This window comes from Ictalurus punctatus, chromosome 14 (genome assembly GCF_001660625.3).
Source record: "Ictalurus punctatus breed USDA103 chromosome 14, Coco_2.0, whole genome shotgun sequence".
Classification (NCBI taxonomy): Eukaryota; Metazoa; Chordata; class Actinopteri; order Siluriformes; family Ictaluridae; genus Ictalurus; species Ictalurus punctatus.
This window is the reverse complement of record NC_030429.2, coordinates 415,546-429,510: the sequence shown is the minus strand read 5'-3', so window position 1 is coordinate 429,510 and position 13,965 is coordinate 415,546. Positions and strand designations below refer to the sequence as shown.

Sequence of the window (13,965 nt, the reverse complement as noted above, 5' to 3'; positions counted from 1 at the left end):
TTTAAACTCAACAGTACATTCCATATATAAAAGTGCAGTAATTCATGTAGATCACATTATTTACGCAGACGATCAAGTGGAGGTTTACATTAGTTAATCTTCTTATGCATAAATTTATACACGCAGGAGCACGAGTAGGATTTTTTGTTATGAATTTATGTCATTTTCATGAACGCCATATTTCTTGTTTAAATGCTCGTACAAACAATTTACGAATAAATCCATTTGTATCCAGCTTGATAAATGAGGCCCAATGTTTGTTTTACAATTAGAACATGTGTGTGCTTGAAATCACATTCTGAAATTCTGTCCTACCTGTATGGTTACCAGCACATCATTGACCACCTTAGAGGTAGTGAAGCTGGTGAATTCTGGGTCTGGATGGTAAGAGAGTGTACCTAAACAGGCCACTGTTGAGTTCACCACCCTTAGAGAGACAGTAAATGGCCCAGCAGCTCTGAAGTCTCTCTGCTTATGAGTGTGAAACCAAAAGCTCTAGGAGAATGGAAAAGATAATAAATGAATAGAAACTGCTATGCATGTATGTATGTGCAGCTGGTTAAAAAATTAAACTGGCCTGGTCAGCATGTGCATTGGTCTGATTGCTGGTAAGGGTGTTCAACCACATAGCTACACAATCCAGGCACCATCTTCCTTAATTCCCTAAAGAACCCTTTCTTCACTACAGAATCTCCTTTGGTCTTTTACTTATTCTACTACAACCCCAATTTCAAAAAAGTTGGGACACGGTGTAAAATGTAAATAAAAACAATGCAGTGATTTGTAAATCTCATAAACACATATGTTATTCCCAGTAGAACATAGAAAACATATACCATGTTTAAACTGAGGAAATGTACCATTTTAAGGAAAAAATAAGGTAATTTTGAATTTGATGGCTGCAACACGTCTCAAAAAAGTTGGGACGGGGGCAACAAAAGGCTGGAAAAGTAAGTGTTACTAAGACGAAACAGCTGGAGGAACATTTTTACAGCTAATTAGGTTAATTGGCAACAGGTCAGTAACATGATTGGGTATAAAAAAGTGTATCTTATAGAGGCAGAGTCTCTCAGAAGTAAAGATGGGATGAAATGAAGCACATGTTTCTCTAAAACCTGTATATACTTTTCAGCATTGATGATGCTTTTCCAGATGTGCAAGCTGCACATTCCATAGGCACTAATGCACCCCCATACCATCAGAGATGCAGGCTTTTGCACTGAGTGCTGATAAAAATCCGGACGGTCCCTCTCCTCTTCAGTCCTCTTTAGTTTAGAGAATGTCCATGGTCCATGGTTTCAAAAAGAATTTAAAATTTGGATTCGTCTGACCACAGAACAGTTTTTCACTTTGCCTCAGTCCATTTTAAATGAGCTTTGGCCCAGAGAAGATCATGTTCACGTATGGCTTCTTCTTTGCATGATAGAGCTTTAACCAGCATTTGTGGATGGCATGGTGAACTGTGTTCACAGACAATGAGTTCTGGAGGTGTTTCTGAGCCCATGCAGTGATTTCTTTTACAGAATCATGCCTGATTTTAATTCAGTGCTGCCTGACGTCCTGAAGATCACCGGCATGTGATATTGATTTTCATCCTTATCCCTTGCTCACAGAGATTACTCCAGATTTTCAGAATCTTTTGATGATATTATGTCCTGTAGATGATGAGATGATGAGATGATGATGTTCCTCAACAATTTTACGTTGAGGAACATTATTCTGAAATTGTTCCACAAATTTTAGACGCAGTTTTTCGTAGATTGTCTGCCCATCTTTTCTTCTGAGAGACTCTGCATCTCTAAGATCCTCTTTTTATACCCAATCATCTTACTGACCTGTTGCAAATTAACTTAATTAGTTGCAAAATGTTCCTCCATCTGTTTCTTTTTAATACTACTTACTTTTCCAGCCTTTCATTCCCCTGTCGCAACTTTTTTAAGGCGTGTGGACATCAAATTCAAAATTACCTTATTTTTTCCTTACAATGGTACATTTCCTCAGATTAAACACTTGATATGTTTTCTATCTTCTAGTGTAAATAACATGTGGGTTTATGATATTTGCAAATCATTGCATTCTGTTTTGATTTACATTTTACACAGTGTCCCAACTTTTTTGGAATTGGAGTTGTAAGTCTGCTAGTTCACAGCAAATACTATTGTCATCATGTTAAATTCCCTGCCTTTTAAAAGAAAACTGATTTGAATTATTAGTTAAATGATTGGGATTACATGATAGTTACGTTGGAAAAATTCTTTACTGTCATGCCCAAATCCAGGAACACCTCTCAAATCTTTTATAGTAATTACAGCATTGTAATTATATAATAATTATAGTACAATTATTATAGAATGCAGTCCCCTGTTCGTAATTTCCTATAACTATAAGGTCTTGCCAAATTCCCATCTTAGCCATTTCAGCATTTGCTGATTCCTAGATTTTCTTGTCATGCTTATGTTCTTTTGCATACTTAACTGATGCTTTTATTTGGACTGTAATTTTTGACGTGTGTACAGGGACATGAAAAGGTGTTTTACATTGGGGGTGCTGTAATGACATCACACCTGAATAATAGTCTAATATTTTTGTGTGTTGATTTCAATAATTAGTTAGTTCCTGTTACACTTACATGATACAGCTATATACGTTTCCTCACTGTTTTTTTCTCTTGAATTTAAAGAAACAGAAAATGCTACATTACTGAGAAAACAGAAAGTGCAAAAAAGACGCAAGTCTTGCACACCTTCCATTACAATAAATATGCTTAAAATGTCATTCATTAAAAAATAATTTTTTTTAAAATTGTTACTATAAATCTGTGATATAAGCTCAAATAACTCGACTCAATTTAAAATTGCGTAGCCTATGTATTTATATGTTTATTCTTATACAGGTATCACTATTATTTTAGCAGTCACAGTTAAAGGAATCCTGAAAGTCAGGGCCCCCCTCAGCACTCCTACTTCCTGCCTCCTTGTGTGTGTCTCATGCTTTTCCTAAATTAAAGATAATTGTGTATACTTCCATGCAGGTTGTCTTTTCACTGTGTGTTTCATACCTTGTCGTATGACTTTAGGATGATCTCGTTGGGAAATGTATCAATAGTGACTGTATCCACAATCTCTAATTTGCTCCCCAACACTTGAATCTTCCTCTCACCACTGAATGACAGATAAACAATAACTGATTAAATCACAGGACTTAAGAACAGCAGGGATGGTGTCATATCACAGCAAACCAGTGACTACATTTCCCATCCTGCACTGCGGCCTACAAACATGGACCTCAATTCCCAGAATATTCACTTTCATTCTAATCACGCACACCTGCATCCAATCTCACACACAATCACACCACACATAAAATACACTGAACACTAAGTCTACGCAAAGTATACGCTAAGTTACATTTTATTTCTGCCGTTACCAAGCCTTTATACCTTGTTTGTTGGTTCTTGTTTTCGACGTTGTCTTTTTGCCTTGCCTTGTTTGAACTGTTTGCCTGATCACCTGACCTCTGCCTGTCTTTGTTTATTGATTTCTGCCTGATCTGTTGGACTTCTTGGATTAAACTATTAACCTGCCCTTGCTTCCATCTCAGCCTTCATTACTTGGCATATATATATATATATATATATATATATATATATATATATATATATATATATATATATATATACATCCATCCATCTTCTACCACTTACTCCTTTTCAGGGTCACTGAGGCTATCCCAGGGAGCATCGGGCACAAGGCGGGGTATCAGGGTGCCAGTCCTACACACATATATATATATATATATATATATATATATATATATATATATATATATATATATATATATATATATATATATATATAAATGTGCGAAAGCGAAGGGAAACCAGTCAGTACCAGCTGTAGTGCTTTCAGGAAGCTATTTCTACATCACTAAGCAGGCCTCACACTCAGAGCACCAGAAGATCCTGCACAGCCCTGTGACCTGTTTTTTATTGCCTCTGCGGTACAAATTAAAGCATAGCTTCCCCTCAGATCAGTTTCGGTGTGCTATAAGCTAGTAAAGCTAGCTGACTCAGGAAGTCCATTTCTCTTTAACTTTCTGCTTTACTGGTTTTCATATGTACACAAGACTGAATAGGGAATTTTATGTGTATTATGAGAATCAAACCAAAAATACAATCTGGTTTTGAAAATCTACCAGAATACACAAGCAAAATGCTTGTTTAAACAAATGATGCATTTGAATAAAATAATTTTATTATTGTTCATTATTAATTAGTGTTAATTATTGCCTTTATCTGTGTTCTACCTGGACCAGGTGACTCCAGGCTGCAGTTCAGTACAGGTGGGCTGGGAAATATATGTAACGGTGGCATTACTATAACAACGTCCACCTGCTGTCACCACACACACCCTCACAGTTTCTTTGTTTCCACTGGGAATGTGGAACCTCAGTGTGTCATTAGAGCGCTCCAACACTGGTGTCCTGGGAAAAGCAGAGATACAGAACAAATCAAATCTGTCTACAAACACATGAACCCAAGCACATAGACATTCAGTGACACTCACTCCTTTAAACTGCAGTCCATAAAACCTTGGAATCGAATTCTCTCAACCAGCTCCAGATTTTTCCCCTTAATCATTGCATTGTTTTTGCCATGAAAGGAGACTTCATTAGGCCACAGAGCTAGGATCTCTGGCTAAAGGGGATAAAGACATAAACCATTTGATACTGTGATATCAACACTAAAATTAATTACTTAATTTGACAAAACATTGTGCGTTTGATGTAGATTTGAGTGATTGTGAGTTGATTGAGATGACCATGATGTGTAGTTACTGTGTACATACAGCTGAGGCCACAAGATTACACACTCAAATTCAATTTTTCACATCTCCACATTTCCTGTTACTGTATATTTCCTACAGAGTTGGGGCATCACTTTATTTCCATAAGAGGAAATCTCTAAATAATAGATAAGATACATATTTATTTCAGCTTTTATTTACTATATCAGATTTTCAGTGGGTCAAAAATTTATATATACATTGTTCGTATTTGGTGTTGTTGCCTTTTTATCAGTTAAACTTGAATTAAACTCTAGCTGATTTTTTTCCCCTTCCGCCTGACAGACCTGGTGTAACAGTCTGGTTTGTGGGCCTCCTCACTCAGACATCCTTTTTCAGTTCAGTCCACACATTTTCTATGGGATTCAGGTCAGGGTTTTGTGATGACCACTCCAATATTTTCACTTTGTCTTTAGCCATTTTGTTACAACTTTACAAACTTCAGTCTGGCTGTATTTTTTTATACTTATTTTTAATATCTTTGAGTAAGAGCTTCTTCCTGACATCCTTTAAGACCATGGTGATACAGGACTCTTTTAATGGTGATGTTCATACTTTAGTACCTGATGCCCCAACTCCTTCACCAGTTCCTTTGTTGTTGTCTTGGGGTTCAGTTGAACCTTTTGGACAAAACTTCATTAATTCATGGGAGTTAATTTGTGCCTGTTTCCTTAATGCAATGTCAGTGCGGTCCTAGGATTGTATATTTGCATACCATTGTTTTTACAGATGCTTGTGGTACCTTCAGTTGTTTTTCTGAGGTCTTGGCTGAGTTGCTTGGATTATCTCGTGGTATTAAGAGCAAAAAGGCACTGAATGGTATGTCATTTACAGCCACATTTGTTCTACTAATGAAATCTTTATTATGATAATTATCTAATCAGAAGCTTCAAAAAGTCATTAGATCAATTTTTGGAATCTTTCAGACTTTTTAAAAAGACAGTCAACTTGGTGTATATGAATGTTTGACCCACTGGAAGTCTGATATAGTGAAATAAATAGTCTCTAATTAATTGTTTTAAAATTACCTTTCATGTGAATAAAGTTGATACTTAAAGTGATTTACCATAAGAAACGTAGGGTAACATGAAATGTGTGGAGTTTAATTATTGGGAAAATGAGATTGAATATTCTTAGCTGGGCTTTTGTAAACTTTTGGATATAAATGGATATAAGTGGATATAATGTCTACTCACCCTTGTTAAAATTGCAAGTTTTTGTGATGGAAACAATTGAAAGAAAGATAAATCTGAAACTTTTTAGGGAAAAATAGGACAAATATAAAACATACAATACCCTGGTTGCATATAGTAAGTGTGAACATCCGTTTATAATTGTGGATGTGGCTGTGTTCAGAATGAAAGAATCACATTCGATCTCATATTCAAAAGTAATTATCATATAGCTGTCATCAATGAAATTATTCTGATTAACCCTAAATAAAGTTCAGCTGTTTCTGTAGGATTTTCTTCACATCTTCTTGGTTTCCTCTCACTGCTGAAGCCATGGTCTGCAAAGAGCTTACATTGCATGCATGGTATCTAACTTGTAGAAAGGAATCCATCAGGAGAGGGGTATAAAATAATTCCCAAACATTAAATGTATAATGGAACACTGTGAAGGCCATTGTCAACAAACAGTGAAAATGGAGCACACTGACTTCAAGAACAGGATGTCCTTCCAAGATTTACAAAAGGAAAAGACAAAAACTTACCAGGGAGGCTGCCAAAAGACCTACAGCAACATTAAAGGAGCTGCAGGAATATCTGAAAAGTACTGATTACTCTCTGCAGGTGACAACAATCTCTTGTATTCTTCATATGTCTGGGCTATGGGGTAAGGTGGCTAGACAGAAACCCTTTATCACAAAAAACATCCAAACCCAACTAAATCACTCCAAATCATGTGTTTTGGTCTGAGGAACCAATGTGTTTTGGTCTGACCAATTCCAAAAGGTATAATAATACCATTATTTAAAAAAAAAAAAAAAAAGGCACATCACCAAAAGAACACCTTACCCACAGTGAAGCATGGGGGTGGCAACATCATGCATTAGGGCTGTTTTCCCCACCAGAACTGGGACTTTTATCAAGATGGAGGGAATAAAGAATAGCTACAAATAACAGTCAATAATAGTGCAAAACATTCAGGTGTCTGCTTGTGAAGATGAAAAGGAATTTTACCTTTCACTACGACAATGACCCAAAGGATACATCCAAATCAACAAAAGAATGGCTTAACCAACAGAAAATCAAAGTTTTTGAATGACCTAGCCAGACCCCAGACCTGAATCCAACTAAAAGTCTGTGGGGTGACCTGAAGTGGGCTGTGCACAGAGAAAAGCCCTCACAATCTGAATGCTTTTGCAAGAAAGAGTGGGAAAATATTGCCAAGTCAAGATGTGCCACACTGATAGACCCAAAAGACTGAGTGTAATAAAATAATATTCATTTAGGGGTGTGCACACTTATGCAACCAAGTTATTGGTTTGTATTTTTTCCTATTTTTCCCTAAAATGTTTCTGATTGTTTTTCACTTAATTATTATATGTCGTAATGTCACATTGAGGGTGGAAAAAGTTCTGACATCATTTATCTTGCCATTTTAACAGGGGTGTGTAAATTGTTTATATCCAGTGTATGAATGGAAAACTATTTCACATGACACTGCAAAAAGCCATGCCGATCAATATCAAATTTGAGTTAAAATATTCATAACTTATCAAATACTAAAGGCATAAATCAAGATATTATGTTCTTTTCTAAAAGTAAAAATGTTTTGTGAAAGTACACTGGCTATTCATTTAGAAATAAAATAAATATTTAAAAGGTCTGATGAACACAAATCCAATTCCTCTTACACACCTCTTAACTTCCCTAACAGAAATGTTCTTTCTGTTAATGCTGTGCGATCAGTTCCGTATATCACTCACCATGTTGTTTTTCTCAGAGGAAGACTGCTTGCATATGTCCTGCATAGGGGATGGAAACGCATTTTAATGTTTAATCGTTTCATTATTATACTTATCCAATTCAAACTCCAAATGCCAAATTACCTTTTTAAAACAGAACATTGTGTTAAAATATCAGTCATGATTAACTGAAAAAAAAATTTAGAAGAAGAAACATTACTTCATTTGGAACGCCTTCAAGTACAGATGTATAATTTTTAAACTAATTATCAACCATATTCAGAGCTGGCAACGTAAGCCCAAATGTTAAATAAATATATTAAAACTGGAAAAAATAAAAACAGAGTAATAGGATGACTGTATATAAATGAGAAAGTGAAATTTATATACAGCATTGAAATAGGAGTGTAGTGTGCTGCCAATATACAGAGATCAGCCATAACATCAAAACCACTTGCCTAATATTGTGTAGGTCCCCCTTGTGCTGACAAAATAGCTCTGACCCATCAAGGCATGGACTCTACAAGACCTCTGTAGGTGTGCTGTGGTATCTGGCACCAAGATGTTAGCAACAGATCCTTTAAGTCCTGTAAGTTGCGAGGTGGGGCTTACATGGATCAGGCTTGTTTGTACAGTAAATCCCACAGATGCTCGATCAGACTGAGAACTGAGGACTTTGGAGGCCAAGTCTACACCTTGAACACTGTCATGTTCCTCAAACCGTTCCTGAACAATTTTTGCAGTTTTGCAGGGCACATTATCCTGCTGAAAGAAGCCACTGCCATAATGTTTAGGTAGGTGGTACGTGTCAAAGTAACATCCACATGAATGCCAGGACCCAAGGTTTCCCAGAAGAACTTTGCCTCCACTGGCTTGCCTTCTTCCCATAGTGCACCCTGATGCCAGCAATTCCTCAGAGAAGCGACACACGTGCACCTGGCCATCCATATGATATAAAATAAAATGTGATTCATCTGACCAGACCACCTTATTCCATTGCTCCATGGTCCAGTTCTGATGCTCATGTGCCCACTGTAGGTGCTTTTCGACAGGGGTCAGTATGGGCATTCTGACCTGCAGCTATGCAGCCCCATACACAGCAAGCTGTGGTGCATTGTGTGTTCTGAAACCTTTCTATAACAGAAAGCATGACCTTTTTCAGCAAGTTGTGCTACTGCAGCTCTTCTGTGCGATTGAAATAAATGGGTTAGTCTTCACTCCCTACACAGATAATTGAGCGTTGGGTGCCCATGATCCTGTCACTGGTTCACAAGTTGTCCTTCCTTGGACCATTTTTGGTAGGTACTAACCACTGCACACCGGGAACACCCCAAAGACCTGTCGCTTTGGAGATGCACTGACGCAGTCATGTAGCCACTACAATTTGGCCCTGCTCAAAGTCACTCAGATCCTTACGCTTGGCCATTTTTCCTACTTCTAACACATCAATTTTGAGAATTGACTATTCACTTGCTGCCTAATATACATCACCCTTTGACAGATGCCATTGTAATGAGATAATCAATGTTATTCACTTCATCTGTCAGTGGTTTTAATGTTATGGCTGATTGATGTTATGCCGCATGAAGAGAAGAAGAATTATTTGCCTTTGCCTAAGGGTCCAGGAGCGATTGGCAAGGTTTTTTTTTTGTTTCGCTTTGTTTTTTAAACGGCCATATTTCTATAGCCCAGTGGTCCTGATTGGCCCATAAACATTTTATTAACTTGTGAGTTGCTGAGTTATTTGCCATGAGTTCACATGTCTGATTTATTTTTGCAGATTTCAAGTTATTACTGTGTATCAGCAACTACAAACTCCAGCAGAAATATTTTTGTGATTTGGAGTGGGAGTTTGTGAATGAAATCGTATAATTCAGCGAATTTATTAAAAGAAATTACAACACATCATTTTAGTTTATTTAAAATTAAACCCCAAACTGAGTGTTACAAATATAAATTCAGACTAAAACTTGCAGTCTGGGAAGGGTTAAAAAGCTATTTCAAAGGCAAGATATAAACAAAAACAGAAGAAATCAGGATGGGGTAAATACCTTTTCACAGCACTGTATTCTACTCATGAAACTAAAACATAAAATCAGTGGAGCTAATAAATCTGACTATTAAGGTACTTCTGAAACCCAGGATCAGTACAGGCAGGTTAGTCAGATAGGCTATTTCATATTCCAGAACCAGGCCAGATCAGATAAAACACACTAATACTTGGATATTAATAAAGACAGGACAACCAATCCTGAAACAGAATCACTGAATACACATGAAAACTTCACAGTGAAACAGGAAAGGAACTATACAGAACAAACTAGACTGATGAAACCAATGATTGCGGAAAGGGTGGTGTAAGAAATTCACAAATGGGAGCAAACAATTGTCTAATAAAAAAAACTGCATGTGTTTAAAATAAAGTTATCAAAAGCTCAACTGAAATAACCAAAAGTAATATAGAAAGTAGTGAGATGTGTGTCATGTCTCACTTGTATGCTGTATGTAGCTGAGTACATTACACAGACTCACCTGTATGTGTACATATGGTGCAGATTTAGGAGTCCAGGTACACTTCATGCTACTGTTGTTCCAATAACACCCAGCTGAGACACAGGCTGTGCACCTAAATATTAAATAGACATTAAACTATACCAGACTCCATACCATGACTCTTGGTGTCATCCAGAATATGATTTATACGGTGTCATCAAATATCTATTATATAGGCCAATAACATGTTAAAGTGACAGATGGTTGATTATAGATATTTGGTTTTTAATAATGGATCTTCTTACTGAGCATCTGATTGTGTATTCTCTGTGATATTTGGGCAGCTCCTCAGTGTCAGGCTGTCTGTGAAGATCTGATCAGTAATATTGACTGTCACTGTGACTTTGAGTCCTGGAGAAGTAGAGCAGAGTTACATATTGTTGGGCAAAATCAATTCATTAAAAAAAGTTTTTTTACTTAGCCTATAAAATGTAATATGACCCACACAATTCTGAAGAATACTGTGAAAATACTGACTATCAGAAGACAGGTGCTTTTCAGGGAAATTGCAGGAGCAGCTGGGAAAGTGTGCAACTGGGCTAGTACACAGATCCACACTTCCTGCCTTGAATGTACATGTTAAAGGAAGACTTTCTGTGGCCTCCAGGTGCAGGTGTACAGTCAGATTGATCTGAGAGTGGACAACAATTAATAACATTAAAAAGAAACAAATACTGTACATTTCCATAAAAAGATAAGAGGTTTTTCATATTTCATTCAATAACATTTACCTCTCCAGGGATCAAAGAAATAACCTGAAAGGAAATCAGCTCCTTCTGAAAAGAATCTTTAGCAATGGAGATCCAAGATGGTGCTGTACACTCCTTCTGCAAACAGCATCTAGAGTGAACAAAAATGAGGGGACAAAAAGAAATGCCTAATGTCAGAGGGCTGCTTTGTTGAACACATAACCACTAAAACCTGTGGATAACACGAATAAGCAAGTGGTTTGAGAAGTCTGGTCATGTTCTGAAGGAATACAAATATCAGAATTCACAGTATGTTTTCTCTCACAGTGTGACGGATTTCCCCTCACGCCGTGTGCCGGAGCATGTGTCGAGTATGAACTGCCCAAAGCGCAACAGCACGCAGTTCTGGGTTAACACTGATTTTGTTTACTTTTGACAATTGTGGGGGTTTTTTTGGTTTCTGTCCTGTCTCCGCCCTTGATATGTATTGGTTCCTTCCTAATGTCTCAGTTATTCTCGTTTCCACCTTTGGTTACATTTATCATTTAAACCCCTCATGTTTCTTTGTTCAGTGCGAAGTATTGTGTGTTTCTGTGTGTTTATCGCCAGACCCATACCGAGCCTTTGATCCTTGTTCCTCGTTCCATGGTTTTTATCCTGTTTTGACCTCATATTTCTCAATTTTCTTCTAAGCCTTGGTCATGCCCATTTGCCAATCACCTGACTCCTCACTTGTTTTTGCCTCGATTTGGAATTGGGGTGCACGGTAGCTTAGTGGTTAGCAGAGACCATTTTAGTAGCATTTGTGACTGAAAAGTACTTTGTGCAACTGTGAAAAAAAAAAAAAAAAAAAATATATATATATATATATATATATATATATATATATATATATATATATATATATATATATATATACAGTGAGGGAAAAAAGTATTTGATCCCCTGCTGATTTTGTACGTTTGCCCACTGACAAAGAAATGATCAGTCTATAATTTTAATGGTAGTTGTATTTGAACAGTGAGAGACAGGATAACAACAAGAAAATCCAGAAAAACGCACGTCAAAAATTTTATAAATTAATTTGCATTTTAATGAGGGAAAAAGTATTTGACCCCCTCTCAATCAGAAAGATTTCTGGCTCCCAGGTGTCTTTTATACAGGTAACGAGCTGAGATTAGAAGCACACTCTTAAAGGGAGTGCTCCTAATATCAGCTTGTTAACTGTATAAAAGACACCTGTCCACAGAAGCAATCAATCAATCAGATTCCAAACTCTCCACCATGGCCAAGAGCAAAGAGCTCTCCAAGGATGTCAGGGACAAGATTGTAGACCTACACAAGTCTGCAATGGGCTACAAGACCATTGCCAAGCAGCTTGGTGAGAAGGGGACAACAGTTGGTGCGATTATTCGCAAATGGAAGAAGCACAAAAGAACTGTCAATCTCCCTCGGCCTGGGGCTCCATGGAAGATCTCACCTCGTGGAGTTGCATTGATCATGAGAACAGTGAGGAATCAGCCCAGAACTACACGGGAGGATCTTGTCAATGATCTCAAGGCAGCTGGGACCATAGTCACCAAGAAAACAATTGGTAACACACTACGCTGTGAAGGACTGAAATCCTGCAGCACGCGCAAGGTCCGCTGCTCAAGAAAGCACATATACATGCCCGTCTGAAGTTTGCCACTGAACATCTGAATGATTCAGAGGACAACTGGGTGAAAGTGTTGTGGTCAGATGAGACCAAAATGGAGCTCTTTGGCATCAACTCCACTCGCCGAGTTTGGAGGAGGATGAATGCTGCCTATGACCCCTGGAACACCATCCTCACCGTCAAACATGGAGGTGGAAACATTATGCTTTGGGGTTTTTTTTCTGCTAAGGGGACAGGACAACTTCACCGCATCAAAGGGACGATGGACGGGGCCATGTACCGTCAAATCTTGGGTGAAAACCTCCTTCCCTCAGACAGGGCATTGAAAATGGGTCGTGGATGGATATTCCAGCATGACAATGACCCAAAACACACGACCAAGGCAACAAAGGAGTGGCTCAAGAAGAAGCACATTAAGGTCCTGGAGTGGCCTAGCCAGTCTCCAGACCTTAATCCCATAGAAAATCTGTGGAGAGAGCTGAAGGTTCGAGTTGCCAAACTTCAGCCTTGATCAGCCTTGAAACCTTAATGATTTGGAGAAGATCTGCATAGAGGAGTGGGACAAAATCCCTCCTGAGATGTGTGCAAACCTGGTGGCCAACTACAAGAAACGTCTGACCTCTGTGATTGCCAACAAGGGTTTTTAAACCAAGTACTAAGTCATGTTTTGCAGAGGGGGTCAAATACTTATTTCCCTCATTAAAATGCAAATCAATTTATAACATTTTTGACATGCGTTTTTCTGGATTTTTTTGTTGTTATTCTGTCTCTCACTGTTCAAATACAACTACCATTAAAATTATAGAATGATCATTTCTTTGTCAGTGGGCAAACGTACAAAATCAGCAGGGGATCAAATACTTTTTTCCCTCACTGTATATATATATATATATATATATATATATATATACACACACACACACACACACACACACACACACAGATATCACTAGAAAAGTCGACTCCAGTTTTCATGTTTTTGATTTAATCCCCCAAAATACGCAACACAATATTATCAGCAGACATGACAACACTGTACTGGGGGACCGATCTAAAAGGAACAACTGATAAACAAACAAAAATTAATAATAGAATGTAAAGACAGAAAATGTGCTTAGTTATAAATAAATCAGTTAATATAAAAAATAGATATTATAATTAATTAATAAAATATGAATAAAATGAGAAATGAAATAATGTTTAATTGCTATGGGTTGCATTTAATATCAATTTGACATTAAGCTTAGTTCGCTATTTCTTAGAAGGCTTTTAGCCTTCATTTTTGCGTTAATCTACTTAGAACTTCTATTG

The 13,965-nt window shown here is 37.4% G+C and overlaps 1 protein-coding gene across 1 annotated transcript in view; it reads right to left on the bottom strand.

The window, feature by feature from the left end:
• The window catches only part of plxnc1 (plexin C1), a 45,036-nt gene that overhangs the window by 25,844 nt on the left and 5,227 nt on the right, over positions 1–13,965 (bottom strand). The window contains exons 5-13 of the mRNA XM_053685641.1: positions 11,040–11,148; positions 10,786–10,939; positions 10,554–10,659; positions 10,288–10,381; positions 7,777–7,815; positions 4,566–4,696; positions 4,306–4,482; positions 3,059–3,161; positions 316–495 (exon numbers count right to left, since the gene is read on the bottom strand). Coding sequence (XP_053541616.1) covers positions 316–495; positions 3,059–3,161; positions 4,306–4,482; positions 4,566–4,696; positions 7,777–7,815; positions 10,288–10,381; positions 10,554–10,659; positions 10,786–10,939; positions 11,040–11,148 — 1,093 coding nt within the window. The remainder of the gene's footprint in view (positions 1–315; positions 496–3,058; positions 3,162–4,305; positions 4,483–4,565; positions 4,697–7,776; positions 7,816–10,287; positions 10,382–10,553; positions 10,660–10,785; positions 10,940–11,039; positions 11,149–13,965) is intronic.